General features: G+C 40.2%; 1 protein-coding gene across 6 annotated transcripts; it reads right to left on the bottom strand.

Moving 5' to 3' along the window:
- Positions 1-578: 578 nt before the first annotated feature.
- Positions 579-14,878, bottom strand: frmpd2 (FERM and PDZ domain containing 2). 6 transcript variants are annotated; one of them, XM_044043628.1, is made up of 29 exons: positions 14,656-14,878; positions 12,912-13,042; positions 12,303-12,466; positions 11,880-11,945; positions 11,602-11,781; positions 11,408-11,483; positions 11,116-11,200; positions 10,723-10,879; positions 10,568-10,639; positions 10,007-10,181; positions 9,760-9,895; positions 9,537-9,675; positions 9,307-9,459; positions 9,010-9,195; positions 8,759-8,918; positions 8,479-8,677; positions 8,265-8,365; positions 7,734-7,814; positions 7,540-7,647; positions 7,133-7,249; positions 6,312-6,493; positions 6,059-6,160; positions 5,302-5,395; positions 4,867-4,952; positions 4,574-4,769; positions 3,147-3,361; positions 1,312-1,375; positions 1,094-1,221; positions 579-694 (listed from the first exon to the last, which is right to left on the bottom strand). In XM_044043628.1, the coding sequence occupies exons 2-28, from the start codon at positions 13,030-13,032 to the stop codon at positions 1,184-1,186; spliced, it is 3,453 nt and encodes a 1,150-aa protein (XP_043899563.1). In that variant the 5' UTR covers positions 13,033-13,042; positions 14,656-14,878; the 3' UTR covers positions 579-694; positions 1,094-1,183. The 6 variants fall into 6 exon arrangements, with proteins under 6 accessions (XP_043899563.1, XP_043899560.1, XP_043899562.1 ...); XM_044043625.1 differs by having other exon boundaries at positions 1,312-1,378; XM_044043627.1 differs by having other exon boundaries at positions 1,312-1,378; positions 12,912-13,340.
- Between the last annotated feature and the right edge of the window lie 880 nt (positions 14,879-15,758).

Below are 15,758 nucleotides of genomic sequence, written 5' to 3' on the forward strand. Positions count from 1 at the left end.
TGATATTCTGCACATCTGAAGTCAAGTTATAATTTTTTCTCTTTTCCGTCCTTGTTGTTCGGATGTCGTTGTTGCTTTTCTGTGGAGAAAACACAGCAAAATGCCGTTAATGAACAGCGATGTCACATATGGTGCTGTGCTGCCCCCTTGTGGTTGAATTGATGAGATGCTTGAAAATGGATTAGTCAGCACTGAGGTCAGCTGTGGTTCACGTTGGCGTAAAAAAGTGTGGACTCCGCTTTCAGCCTCTGCTCATAAACGTAGACGGAAAATATGATTCATATTTTCATAATTTTATTGTTATTTTTAATTATACACTTTCATCTACAAAAAAAAGGTCAAAACCCATGAGTAAAACAAACTTGGTTTGGTTTCACTTGCACATGTTTTCCTGGAAATATGAGGCTATTACAGTTTATTATGTTCTGATTTGAAACATTACATAAGGATTTTGCCAAACCAACCGAGAACTGAACATGTTATAAATTTCTTTTCCGTTTTTCTTGGAGAAATCTGACAATAAAGTGAAGGTTTTTGAAATTAACACACAATAAAAGAATGTTATGCCGGCTACTCACCCTTTTTAATCCACACATCTGCTTCATAATCCCACAGGATTTGACATGATAGTGTCATACAGCGTCCAACCACTGTGACTTCCTGATCCTGATCCATGTCGGTCTCTTCAATGAACCTGTTAAAAAAAAGAAATAAAACCCCTCTGTTATTTAGAAGAGACAAACATCATAGTGTCATATCTCAGCAGGAGGTAGATTATGTTGTTTATGTTGTTCATTTATACTTGAATGAATTCATCAATTTTTAGTCTTTAAGTCTTTATTTTGAACATGTGATAAGAACACAATGGAAAAACAGCACAAAAAAACATGTCTGAAAAGGAGTAGGAAGAAGCAAAAGACACAATATCAACAATAATACAGATATTATTATATTAATACAATATTAAATACAAGACCTCATCAAAAGCTGGTGGTGTTTGGTTTGAAATAAATGAAATGAGTTCATAACAACCTTTATGTTCGCACATGGTTTTATCACATGACATCATGTGACATTACCTAACAGCACTGACCTTTCTGCAGCGTTGGTGTCGAGCGAGGTCACGTCGATGCTCTTGAAAAAAAACAGCCTTGTTTCCTTCCGTCCATCGCTGTGAGGTTGCTCATGTGCCGGGGAACTGATCGATGGAGGGAAGAAGCCCTATAGAAAAAAAAACATGTCGACGGATGAGTGACATTATATTGTCATGGAAACCAGACTGTGTGTGTGCGCGTGTGTGTGTGTGTGTACCAGGGGGAGGCCGATAGAGTGTCAGTTGAACTTCAGGTGGTGAATTCTTGAACAATTTTAGCACCTTCTGCGCGAAAAAAGAAACAACTGTTAAGCAACTGCAGGAGCTACAGCAGCTGGTTTGAGCAGTGAAGCCCAAGAAGTAGGACAGAAGTAGCAGTGAGCCACCAGGGGGCGACTCCCCTGGTTGCAAAATGGATGGAACAGCAGTAAACATGTACCTGAGGAGTTAATGATCTCAATCACCTGTTTCACATCTCCTTCAAATAGAACATGATGTAAATTATGTTCCCATTTAGAGGAAAATAGGCGATAATTTAGAGCACACATGAGTGGACACCAGTGTGACTGACATCTGTTTTTATATACAGTCTATGTAGTTAATATACATATGACATGCAGTATTAATTTAATATTCAGATAATCAGACGAGACAAAATAATGCAAGTAGATTCAATTGTGTAATTGTGTACATGTTTGTGCATTCTGTGTTAGGAATATTACATATATATATATAAGACCAGTGTCTTAATTCCTCAATGAATGAATAAAGTAATATTTTTTGACTAAAGTGATACCACATTTAACAAAAAAACTTACATACATAAGCTATAGTGCTCTGTAGTGGTCCAAATGAATTTGTCATTAAACCAACTTGAAGAAACGTAAACAGGTTTTTCAGTTTCTGCAATTTACAAACTTCTTAACATACAGTATGACTCAAACTCAAGAGAAAACAACTCTCCATGTTCCTTTTGCCAGTGGATAATTATTTAATGAATGCCAGTAAAAGGCCTGTTTAGTAACTCCATTGTTTGGCCTGTTAATTGTAAACCTGTTCCACTGTCGCAGCAGGTCACCTCACACGACTCCCTCCCTCATTATCCACAGTCACGGAACATTTTTCTCCTCCTTCTGTTCATTGTTTGATTCTTACAGTGTTGAATCCAACTTTATTAACAGTGTGTACTTTAATCAGGACAGAGGTGATTTTGTCCCATGTAAAAACAACATAGAAGTGACTTAAACAGTTAGAAATTAGAGTAATTATTGTAATTACATTGAAGATTATAGTGAGAATGTCTTAGTTCAATGTTTACTAGCAAATTTAAAGGTGTAGTGTGTAACTTTTAGGAGAGTTTGTTGACAGAAATGAAATACTTTAATTACTTATATGTACATTTGTGAGTGTATAATGCCTTTAAAATAGAAATTGTTTGGTTTGGGCCGTAGTATTGTAATGTAAAATACTGTACATTTAAAGGCCTTGCTTTATAACATTTTGTGCTGGCATGTTTCTACGGCAGCCTGACTGGACCAATCAGCCATTCCACAACTTGAATAAGAAACTTAATACACAAACCATCATGATCCTAACCCGCATCTTTGATTTATTTCCAATAACTTTATTTTTTCTTGTATTGGTTTTATTTTGACACATCCTGTTTTGTTTTGACACTCAAATCTTGTCCTATCATGTCATTTTATCACTCCCTGGTCTTTGTCTGCTTTCCTGCCTTTTCTTTTTACCTGCACTTTTACCTGGGTCCTATCATCCTTGACACAAACAAAGAAGAATGACATGCTTTCTGGTCAGCAAAGGCCACCGTAGTTCCCTGGTGCACTTAGGAATGGGAGGGGTTAGTGCTTCAATCTGCAGTCTCACCATTAGATGTCAGTTATTTATTTAAATTCAAAATAATCCTGAAGTGAAAGGGCAGCACGGTTATTAGTGGTGCCAAGAAGTTGTGGGTAATTGGTAAATTGACTTAATTCAACATTCATTTAAATAAGAATAAAAAATTTTTTTTGGTGAAAATGAAATATGCACATACTGGATAGGAGAGCTCCTTGAGTGACTGGCCATTGATGGCCAACAGGACGTCTCCCTCCTGGATTCTGCCGCTCTGCTGAGCCGGCTGACCCGGGAAAAGCTCCTTTATGCGCACCAGGCTGCTAAACTCCCGGGTGGGCGGATCCACCTCGCACATGAGGAAACTGAAGCCCAGGCCACTGGCATTCTTAGTCAGCGTCACCTCCTGGGTGTTTTCTGAATGTGTTGGAGGTGGGAGAGAAGGAAGATGTAGATGCAGGGAGATTCAGGAGAAGATGGGAACAAGAGGTGGAAGAAAAGGGAGAGAAATTAAAAATCTAAATGAAAATACTTTGTCCAATAAATGGTGTTAATTAGGTGTGTAAATGTTAAATGTGATTATTATATATGAATACATCATATATCATATTTATTATATCTTTTCCTATTTTGAGGAATTTGGTTATTGCATGGCCCTTTTTTTTAGTCATAGTATGAATGTGCTCTTGTGTGTCAACGGTTGTGTTACTGTGTGAGACGATGATGCGGGATGACGTATGCAGAAGGTTAGGTCTAAGGATAAAGGAGGCCACGGGGATAAGACGAAAAACGAGGTCAGGGTCAGTAAGGAAGATCAGGGAAAAAGAGGAGGAGGAAGTGTGTGAAAGTTCACCTTGAAGCGGTCAGACTAGCGCAGTTTAGCGTCGACACACCTTCACCCTCACTTGTGTAAAGTTTGTGAGTGTGTGAGTCGAATTAATGCTTTCATTTTATGAACGTATGACATCACTTCTCGTGTCCAAGCTGATGCTACACAGCTAAACGACATTAGCAGAAGATACACTTACCCCCAACCTGTGCTAATATCCAGCTAACTAGCGAGGCTACAAGGAGGTAGCTAACGATAACATGGCTGCCACAAAGGACGGTTAGCTAAAAGCTCATCTTATTAAATGCTGCTTATGTATCTGAGATCATGCTGCTGGTCTACTCTTGCTGTGTTTGATAGGTTTGTGTCACTTAGGTAAAACCAACTGAAGGATCTGAAACACCGGAGTCACAGAATAACACATTTGAGCTAAGTGATGAAGGCAGCAGTGGATCAACAACCCATGTGTGCTGTCATGTAAAATCTACTGTTTTCTCTATGGACTTTGGCGCAGAGATTAATGGGTTTATGAACTTCAGTTCCCAGCTAGAAAAGGTTGTCAAACTGTGAGATTAATACTATTCATATGATATCATAGACTTAGGCAGGTGCAGATTTTATTAGGGCAGCCTTTTGTGATGTGGTTAAAGTCTGTTGTCATCCCATCCTTTAATCTCCAGATGATTTTTCATGTTACAAATTGAAATCCTGCTCAATTTGAAAGGTTCTTCTTACTTTTACACATGTCAACTACACTCTAATTATGGAAAAGTAAGCAGCATTTCACCAAGGTATCCCACCGTCAGTGACAAAGCTGTAGTCTTTGCGTCGCTCGCTGATCGTGTTTGGAGGAGTGCTGGTGGACGAGGAGCTCTTGAGTCTGGGCCTGCTGGACGCTGGACTGAGACTCTGATTGGACACACTGCTGCTGGTGTCCGCACTGAGAGAAACCGTGGACAGGTTCATCAGCTCCTTCTCCACAACCATGGTAACCACCTACAGAGGAGAGGACAGAAATAGAAGGAACGCAACATCCAATTTAAAAGTATTACAGTGACTTTATATGAGTTATCAGAAATGTATAGATGGTTACCTCAGTAGTTTTACTCAAACAATCCACAGCCTGCTGGTAAGTGAAGCCCTGGAAATTAACACCATCCACCTCCAACAGTCTGTCGCCTGGAAAAGAAAATGATGTATGGGAGAATATTTTACTGTATTTTTCCAAGTAATACGTTGTTAATTTGAATGTAATGTAGTAAAGTGTAGTAAAATAAATAAAAACAGGTTTGATTCATGGTGATTACACAGTAACTGGTTGAACATGATCAGAATAAGCATGAAATATTGTACGTGGTAGTTATGATGGTAGTCTACATCATTTTTCATTACCATGATATTACCTGCATATTACATTGAAAATAACTGTTATTAGCTATTAATTGAAAATTGCATGAGGCTGTTATGTACAGTTTTAACCCAAGATTTTTCCTGACAAGGTGTTGGCCTTGATGTTGAGCTGTTATACCTTTATGTATGCGTCCGTCTCTCTCAGCTGCTCCTCCAGAAACAAGCCTCTTGATGTAAATTCCTCCATTAGGAAGGTTTGTGTCGACGCCACCCTGAACAATCAGAGGCAGAGGCTTTTCATTCAACTTTAAGTAAGGAGGGAAAACAAGAGGACGATGAAAGTCTTTATATTTAAAAATACAATTTATCAGATTACTAATGATTAAATTAAAATCCCATTTGGAGTATTTAATGTATTAGTTGGACATTTAGCTCTTGGTAATCATCAGAATACTTCTTCCACCAGCATGTGTTGAAGTAATGATCACTGTGAGTGATGTAACGTGGAGCAACACAACCCCCGCCCCCCTCAGTGATCTCATCAGACCACAGGTGTTAATCAGATTGAGAGGAGCAGATTTTCTGCTGACGATGAGCTGCTGCACAAATAATTGTTTCTACCTAATGGTTTTTAATCAAATTCTTATGGCCACATTAGTCTCAACACTCAGTGGCTTCCACTATGAAGTGATTTGGAGCCAAGTGGCCAAATGTAATTGCCGACTTCATGCGCCAATGTCTTTAAATAAAGTGAATAGGGGACAGTAATGGCTGGACAGATCTAACCTAAGTAATAAACTACTTTGCTATTGACGTTATTAACAATAAAACCACTTTATACAAGACGACCACATTAGTTTCAGCTTGTGCTCGACATCAGAAATTAAATATTAATCCCACAGTGAAATCAACTGTTCACAGACTCATTAACTCACAGAGATGCTGATGCCTAGACTTCCTGACATCTTCCTGAGCTCCACAGTGATCTCCTCAGGTCTCACACAGTTCAGGGAGGACGACGACAGAGACGATGCATCCTGAAACAACAGAGTTCAGCCCTCATCAGACATTTACAACAACATGGCATATGTGTGTTGGTTGTTTAACTTGTTCAATTATTCAAAATAATTATTATTATACTGTATTTTGAATGCATTTCAAATAAATACAGATAGAGCATGATTGTACCTGTGCTCCAAGGACTCGGACGTCACCAGGGACGTGTAGCCTGTTAGTGGTCTTCGGCGTCATCATGACTGAAATGACCTCATCCACGCTGTTGTCGTCTGATCGGCCATCTGCCATCACCATATTCTGGGATTCGTAGTTTCTCAGCACAGGTGAGCGCACGCAGTTGGGACTGAGGCGAACTGCAGGCAACAGATTTGAAGGTAGAAAATGTTGTATATGTTTGCGTGGTTGGTTGTGTTTTGTTGTCTGAAAGTGTTTAATGACTTCTATGAAGAGAGTTAGCTGTTAGCTGTGTGTGGAGCTGTTTTTACAGGTAACAGCAGAATCATGCTAGCTTTACCCCAAAGGTATTATCGCTAAGCTGAACTACGCTAAGCTTGGAAGTGGTGTCAATCTTTTCATCTAACTCTTGGCAACAATGGTGTTAAACATTAGGATATTTATATTTACATATTTACAGCCTCAGCATTTAATATTTACCAATATCTCCCAGATTTTATGACCAAGTAAAGACGCGTCCACAAAGCCTGACAGTTTACAGGTGGATTAAATAAATTGGGGACAAATACAATGAAATACATATTAAACATGTTTATCCACTCCCAGGAACTCATGCAAGAGCAACTGGGGCTCTGTTTGCCTCAAGGAAAAAGAACAAACACAGATTTATTGTCTACCAATTTGCATTCATTAGGAGCAGGTACATCTAGAATAGGCTAATTACTAAATCACAGTGTATTATACATGCAAACACTGGTTCACAGTATCCTTACATGCACACATACACAGTACCTACATACACAAACACACACTCACACCTTTTGGCTGTGAGACAATGAGCTGCACCTCCTCTGGGCTGCTGTGCATGACCTCTGCCGCCTCGCTGTAGGTGACCCCCTCCAGGCTGACGTGGTTCAGAGAGATCAGGCGACCACCTAAGGGCAAAGGTCATAGTGAAAATGCGGCGGTGTCCAGTAACAGTGGAGAAGTGAATCACCCCATCAACAATTCTGAACTCTGTGTGACCCGAAAGGCTCACAGGGTTCCTTTAGAACCCGTTGCTATACAATCTTGGCATGCATTTTGGGATCACTCTGATAGTACTCTGAAGTCCTGCTTCATGTGTTACCGCGTCACATATTTTACGACAGCAGATCCGACATTGTGTCATTATAAAAGGAGTATTAAAAAAAGAAAAAGATAAATTAGGTATATAATTATCTACCTGGTCTGATGCGTCCATCCTTATCAGCTGGTCCACCAGGCACAATAGAGGCAACAAAGATGCCCAAATCATAACATCCAACTGTGTCCTCGCCCACTATTATTATACCTGGTTGGGCACAAACCACACGCATGTCAAACACAGGAGGTTTTTTCAAAAAATAGAGACAGAATGATGACATATGATCAGCTTACCAAGGCCAAGCCTTGGGTCTTTCTTTAAAGACACACATATGACTTCTCGCTCTGATGGCGACCTCATTTTAGTTGGGGTTTCTGCAAGATATACATTGAAAGATACATAAACACCACATTTCAAAGCAAAACCTTTTGAAATTAAATGTTTTGTCCTTATTTGCTGACTCAGTATAGCCAACCTAGGGGTAGCAACGTATGGAATGAAGATGGTCCAGAAACCTACAGGCTACCAATGGTTATTCCAATCAAATTAAAGTCACAAATGTTTTGCCAAGACCTCTAGATGTGCACCCATCTACTTGAACTAACATAAGGAGCTCCTTTCTCCTTATTGTCCGTTGTGTTCCTCCAAGGCGCATTGTCTCGCATTGCTGTCCCTGGCTGCACACGAGGTAATTTCAAACCAAACTGTCCTCAATCATGGTTCACCAAATGCTGTTACTGCAAATGTAAATTGTAATTTAATGCAGAGCTATGTTACATTCCCTCATGCTTGAAGGTGAGCAGCATTTCTGGTTCTGCCTGTACCTCTAGCTGCTGGAGAACCAGAGGGAGCTTCAGATACACTCCTGTGAGAGAATGCTGGGGAACGCATCGCAGGGCTACTGCGCTGGCTGCTGAAGAAGGTACTGCAGGAAAACAGGTATTGTATATAAAGAAAAGTAATTGAGTAAAAAAAAAAAAAACCTCAAATGATAAATGAAAACAGCTGTTTATACATTTGATTTTGAATTTAAAGCACCTCTGCTCATTGTTGATTTGGCGCTGCTGTTTAATGCGAGCCTCAACCCTGGCCGTGAGGTCATCACACATCTTGGACAGGGACTCGTCCCGAGGTGTGGTTAGACCACTTTCATCCTGTGGTGTCTCTGAGCACGAGACAGACTTGAGCTGGTTGCTCTGGCCACGACACAGTCCCGCATACTGCACCATATTTGATTCTGGAGGTGTAACCAAATAAATATTTTGACGTATTGTTTTTGTTTGTCATGTCATTAATGTACTCTCCATAACAAACTGACCTGAGGTGAGGCTGTGGCTGAGCTGACGAGAGTTCATCTCATTGTTGAATTTATGTTGGGCTGAACAAAGGTTACACAGATACTTGGCTATCTTTGAACTTTCTGTGATGAAAGTAGACTTCTTCTTGCAGCCACGACTCTCTACTACAAATTTCCGCCTCTGCATGGACAGCCAGAAAATATATCATGATAAAATTTCACACATGAAACAGAATGAAAAGGGGAAAAAAGATTGACTTTGATTGACTTACGTTTGAGGAGATGGTTGCAGTGTCCCTCCAGTAGAAATTCTGACTGGTGGATCTGCTGCCATCTTTTACCTCACAGATGATGACTCCTTTGGCACAAACCCCGAGGATAATCTCTCCTTCTATTGGCTTCTTTTCACGTGTCACACGGTGGAAGAATACACCGTATTCAGGCAACTGTTGACACACCTGAAGGGACAAAAAGAGTGGCAATGTACTCCATGTGATGGTGCTGGATGGTAAACTTCAACAGATGTTAGGGTTAGGGTTTGTTCAATTCAAACGCGAATGTTTTGGTACTTTGAGGAACTCGAGCTTGGACTCGTCACTCAGCATCTGAGCGTTGTTGGAGTGAAGTCGAATTAGCTCCTCTTGAATGTAAGGCAAGGCACGTTTCTCCATCACACTCTTGGGGACATACTGGTCAGGGCGGTAGTAGTTCCTACCGAACACCTAAACACAGCAAGTCCATTAGAGGTTTTTATAGAACTTTATGGAAGTATCACAAAAGAAAAGTTGCCTAGACTAACCTCAGGCATGCAGTCCCCATACTCTGTCTGCAGTGCCAGCCCTCCCAGATACAGAGCTGACTCCTCATGGCAGGACAGCCTGTCATCCAATAGGTCTCTCCTGAGCTGGAGGTAGTACTGGTGACGGGTCTGATTGTGCCTGATGGAGAATAAGGCCCACGTTTGAGTGATAAAAGACATTGTTCAACTATGTTTGTTTTGAGAGACATGCAAAAATACTTACAACAGAAGGGAAATGTCACTGACAAAGAATTTAACCCTGAAATAGAGAACAAAGGTGGCGGTAGGCACTTTCTTCCAGCTATCTGGTGCGACCTTGGAAATCTTTGTGTCGTTGTCCAGGAAGAAGAACTCATTATCTAATAAGAGACGAGGCGACAAACATTTGAGCAGAGCATGTGGAACAACATGGTATGACAGCATTGACAAGTCAAGCAATCAGTCATTCTTCAATTCATCAGCTTCTTTACCATCACTATAAGCAAGGCCAAAGTAGAAATGCTCCATCAGGTTGGAGTGAGCCACAATCATGTCAAAGACGTCGCCTCCTCGGGATTTCACCTCACACTTGACCAGGATGCTTTGACCGTTTGGCATCACCACACTTATCTCTCGCTGAGTGGTTGGAGATTTCCCTTTCTTTGACTAAAAAAAAGGAGAACACATGTGAAGAAATCTGTGAAGGTTCTTGGTCATCCAAGTCATTGTATCCATGCAATGAAGAAAGAATTTCTGGTGCATCGCTTTGGTGCACCAAAGAGATAAACTCCAGCTTCCTACATCTGAATGGATGAACGCTCAGTTTGCTTGGCTGTTGTTATTCTATATTAAAAAAGACTAACATGAACAGTTTTGACTGGGTGGTTCAAGAAATGAGTCACATCATCAAAACCCCTTCTCAAATTTTCCTGGCCAGCCAAAGGTCCAGCTGATATGGCCTGGGAGAGAACACTTTCAGTGGATGAACATACTTTTTGGAGAACTATGTCGATATACATTGCCAGAAATTCAATTTTCTTTCAAGAACTCACCACGATTGATCCGGGCAGCTCCAAGACAACAAGTGCTTCATCTAACATTCTAATGAACTCGGGGCCAAAGTCCTGTAACACAAATGAAAAATGAAACCTCTATAATGTACCACTTCATTTTAAATCAGATTATACACTGCAGTAATCAGTCTCACCTTCACTCTCTTTTCATTCAGACTAACTGTAGACTCAAACTGTGCCAGGGATCTTAAGTTGCTGTTTCGATTAGCGTCCAAGTACGGACTGCAGGGGCTGCGGTTCAGCTGCTGCCAGCTGCCGTACGTCTCCCTGTTTCGACCTTGCGTTGGAATCCTGGGAAAAATGAGTTTTCCATTTTTATTCTGATGAAAGTCAAGATCTGTCACTCATGAGATGAAGGCTTGCAACCAGAACTTATGTATTTTAATTGCATTAGCCCTTTGCAGGGTTTGTTATCTCAATGTAGTCTCTTATTCCACACTGGTTTTGTCATATTTAACTTAAACTTGTGTTTTTTGTGTGTGAAATAAAGGGCTTTTTGTGTGTGAATATGTTTGTGTTCTTCATACCCCATAGGCTTGGATGGGTAAGCCACTGAGAATGTGCTAGAAATCTTCTTCTTCAGCGCCCATGTTGAGTTACTAAAAGATCCCCCTGGAAAACAAACTTGTCTTAATACTTATGCCCACATGTTAATGTACCCCTTGTTTTGCCCCCTGCTTTATACAAAGTTAATCAGCTGCTCGTGGTAGAACTTTCAGGTGAGGGAATGGTTTGTATCTACTCATCTAACAGCAACAAAGCAAGTGAGCACATATTTCAAACTGAAGTGAAAGTGGAACAAGGCACCAGATTTCTTACTGTGTAATCTGTCTCTGACCATTTGACTGCGGTCTGTCAGCTTAGATCCATTTTCAACCATGGGCATGTGATCATCCTGCAAAGACAACATTGTCCAACTCAGGGAACAAGAAGTATCAGTAACCAGAAGAAAGATGAACTACCCCAAATTAAACCAAAACTTGTCAACCACCAGGCTCTCTCTGAACACTCACTGAGTTTCTGTAGACATCTTCAACCAGCTGTCTTATAAGGCATTCAGCTGGAGGCAGCATCGCAGCCTTATGGTGAAGCTCACAGGTCTCAAGCACGGTCAGGAGGTCGGGCCTTCTCACCACCATCTCCTCGCACATGCTGAGCAGCAAACCTTCCAGCTCCGAGCTCAGCTGGACCGGCTGCAAGAAAGAAGGTGGAACACAGGAAAACAGATGATGTGCTACGACGCACAAGACTACGTTTTAGCAAACGGTGAAAGCAAGAGGGAGGAAAGTACCTGATTATGAGGAAGATGATAGTCAACGCACCAGTAAAGAGTCATCCCCAGTGAATACACAACCATCTGATGGAAAACAGAACAAATGTTTTCTTCCTCATATGAAAATGATCTCTGCAGTAGGGCTTTTGTTTGGGACAGTATGTACAGAGCTCATACATCATGTTTTTACAGCAGTTCACAAAAGACCCATTCATATTTTCTCTTGATCTCAGTGTGTTTGAGTACAGGAATGGTATCCATTTGTTTGACTAACATATTATAATGTTAGCCATTCATTTCCTGGTGTGGAGGACACGTTGACGTCTTGAGGCAGTTACATGAAAAATTGATTATTTATCCTTTATGAAGGTTGTATAATCAGTCAGATTAGACCGAAGGTTAACCTTGGTGACCCAAATGGGTTGTCAATATGTTGTGTACCTTTTCAGCTTGATTCCTGGTGGAGGTGGCATGAACCTGTTGGACCTCAGGAGCTGTGAAGGAGGCCACGTCTTCATTTCGTGCACAACTCTTGAGGGCCAAACTCCCGTTGGCTGATAGCAGCAATGAGCCTGGACTTAGCACACTGTACATGTTGCCCGAACCTGTGCAGAGATAGGAACACATGTGACCACGTAAAAGGTACATCAAGCCTTTGCTTGTGCTCAGTGCAAGAAGTTTGAGTCGAAACATGCGTAGGTGGATTGGACACTCTTAATTGCCTGTGCGTGAGTGAATGGTTGTTTGTCTATATACTGGCCCTGGGGATGGACTGGGGACCTGTCCAGGGTGTACCCTGCCTTTCGCCCTGTGTCGGATCCCTTCGACCCCTATGTGGAGGATAAAGTGGTAGAGGATGGATGGATGGATAGATGGTTTCTGTAACCTTAGAAAAAGCTTTTATATGTACTTAATATGTACTTAAGGATTTTGCTTTACCGAGGTCCGAGGTCAAGGTGGTCGGCACATTTGAACCCTGCCTTTGAACCAAATTTGGTAGCCTGGTAAGAAGCAACAATGGAAGGCAATACAAATGATGGTTTTGATTACGTTTCTTGGAGATGTCCAGTAGAGCCTCAGTGGTGGCGAGCAGCAGGCACCAGACCTCATCTTCATCCAGTGGTGAACCCCGGCCCTCCAACACCTCTGCCAGGGTCACGAACGTACCCATCCTGCCACGTCTCACACACACACACACACACAAACGGGAGTATTTCTTTCTCTATACGTGAGACACCATAACCCTTTAGAGGCCAAAGGTCAGAGTTTCAGTCAGACAAGCTTATTGGTTTAGTGGACTTAGATCTAATGGGAAACACTTCTGCTAACTCCTGTCATACTGTTCTTTTCAAATTAAAGTCATATCACTTACCAACATCCAGTTAAAGGAATTTCCATAGTCAGTTACAAGGTTAAGGCCTCTAAGAAGTTGTTGATTTTTACCAGAAAATCACTGGATGATGGACCACAACAAATGATCTTTGAAAGGCAAAAAGTCATAATTTAGACCCATCAGACTGTAGGATAAAATGTAAAGTTTCCACTTGCTTTACTATGTCACTTCAGTGTATGCTATTGCTACATAGCCAAATGTTAGCAATACAAAGTGTTGATTTCTTTGTCTACAAGAACCATTTTTAATTTAAGCAAAAAACTGAATTCCTTATCAAGAGCTGCCTTCAAATCTGGAATAAATAACCTGGTATCCTAATATTTTTAATACATTTTGCTTCATATGAGAACTTCAATCATCATCATCACACAAGACCATAATAATGGTCTTATAATACTGACCTTCACCAATCTTTGCTCTACATTATATCACATAGATACATAATGGGATCTTGGGAATGATGGGAAAAATTGCCTTTTGACACAAAAGAAAAAGGATCAAACTTAAGTAAAACAAGAAATGATGTAATGGATCCATGATTCTTATTTACAACTAATAACACTGGTGGCATTTGGTAAAGTTTTTAAATATGATAAATAACCATATTATACAAAGTATCCTTGAATAGAAGTACTTAAATCATCTAAAAATGGGTAAAGTTTGTTATTATTTACTCTCACTTTCCCCACATGTACTATTTACACAGCTGCCGTTGGTATTCCTGGTGTTCAGACACTGCACTGTGACACTGCTTTGCTTTGATTCTGACTCATGAACAGAATTGCGTCACAGACAGAAACCAGACTTGCCTCAGCAGATTGATAGATTGCCAAATAACACGGCTCTCTTAATCTGGTTATCTGCACTCTGATTTAATTTGACCTGGATAACCTCGGGTGAGGTGTCTACATGTGAGCTAAAATAATCTATTCTAGGCCGTTAACACCATATGTGGACGCACAAACGGCCAACACTGACATATAACAGTTGGCAGTGTTGTTAGGAAATCAAACCAACTGTAAAAAACAACTATATTAACATTTTAATTAGGATGGCAAATTCCACTGCTTCACGTCACCATGGCTCAAAGCTCGACTCAAAGGTTGACATTTTTGAAGTTTATCCAGTGAAATCTGGATAAACTCACAGCTGTATGAGCTTGACGCTTGGCTCACTGTCACCCTGTCCTGCAAACAAACCAGTGCAGTGTTAATTCTAGAGAGAAACTGAGTCATTACAACAGCTCAAATAAAGATTAGATGATGGCCTGCACTCCAGCTATTGGTTAAATCAGTGTAGTCAACAAAAACATACAATATTTCTGTTGTCCACAGTCTTTCTGCCTTGTCCTGCTCATAGTAAAAACATCATATCTCGGTTTTGACACATTTTGTTGCCTACCTTATTTCATCCGATACGTGAAGAGATTCCTCTTAAGTTCCCTCAGACATCCGCCACTTTAATCCTTCCAACTATATGCATCCACTGCTGCTGCCATTCCATCCACCTCTGTCTTCTGTCCGTCATAGCATTAATTGTCACACTTGACGGATCAATCGTCTCCTCAGAGAGGACATCAGCTCCATAACATAATTTCCTCTGTAATGACGTGTTGTTTCAGCGTTTCCTGTCATTTTCTGCTATTTTTAGGCAAGGGACCATAAGAACATAATTGGATTTGCAGGACAAGCTAATGGCAGATGGGGCAGCAAAGGGCCGATCCACTGAGGGCAGCACTGTGTTAATCTGGTGTTTCAAACAAAGTGACACAATAATTGTCCCACTTTCTTTGACTACCTTGCATAGATGAACAACAGATGACTGACTGATGTATGTGGCTTTTTGGACATATATACTTATATTTATCTCAGCTAACTTTAGTGATAGAAAAGCATCAGTTATACAAGTTTGATAAAAAAAATATTTTTACAGTTATGTAAAATGTATTTTTCAGGTCCTACAGGCAGAAATATTATAACTAGGCTCCATATATCAATTGTATAATGTACAACAGTCCTTCCTTATAGTTTCTTTTCACAGTTTGGAATAAATGTCAAATAAATGGAGTGGGTAAAAAGAAATAGAATATTCAGACATTTTTATTTGTTATCTTACCTCAAATATATGTAAACATTCATATATCCAATTCATATATCCAATTTTAGCAATATTCTCATAATGACATTGGCTGACATTTATTTAATTAATTGAACAATTGTAATACATATACAATAATTTGTCAGATAAAGAAAATTTAAATTAAACATAATATCGGTTGACCTCTACACACTTAAAAGTTGCAAAACCGTTCATACATGTTTATTTATACATCGATATATCAATCAATCATCAATTTATACACATATGTAAACCATTTATTTATAGAAACAAATAACCACTTAAAATACAGTCACAAACAAATTTAAAATATTCATATTTTCCCGTTGTTTGCAGCGTCATTTCGAAACGTTGCCAAATCGTCGCTTCCGGTTTCACGCGCACAC

This window comes from Solea senegalensis, linkage group LG14 (assembly GCF_019176455.1).
Source record: "Solea senegalensis isolate Sse05_10M linkage group LG14, IFAPA_SoseM_1, whole genome shotgun sequence".
NCBI lineage: Eukaryota > Metazoa > Chordata > Actinopteri > Pleuronectiformes > Soleidae > Solea > Solea senegalensis.

Coding starts and splice junctions, on each gene's coding strand:
- frmpd2 (XM_044043625.1), bottom strand. CDS start 13,032: ATGGGTACGTTCGTGACCCTGGCAGAGGTGTTGGAGGGCCGGGGTTCA. Junction 9,196..9,306: donor CCAAGCTCGAGTTCCTCAAA/GTACCAAAACAT, acceptor TTGTCCCTTCAG/GTGTGTCAACAGTTGCCTGA. Junction 4,770..4,866: donor GTTTGAGTAAAACTACTGAG/GTAACCATCTAT, acceptor TCTCCTCTGTAG/GTGGTTACCATGGTTGTGGA.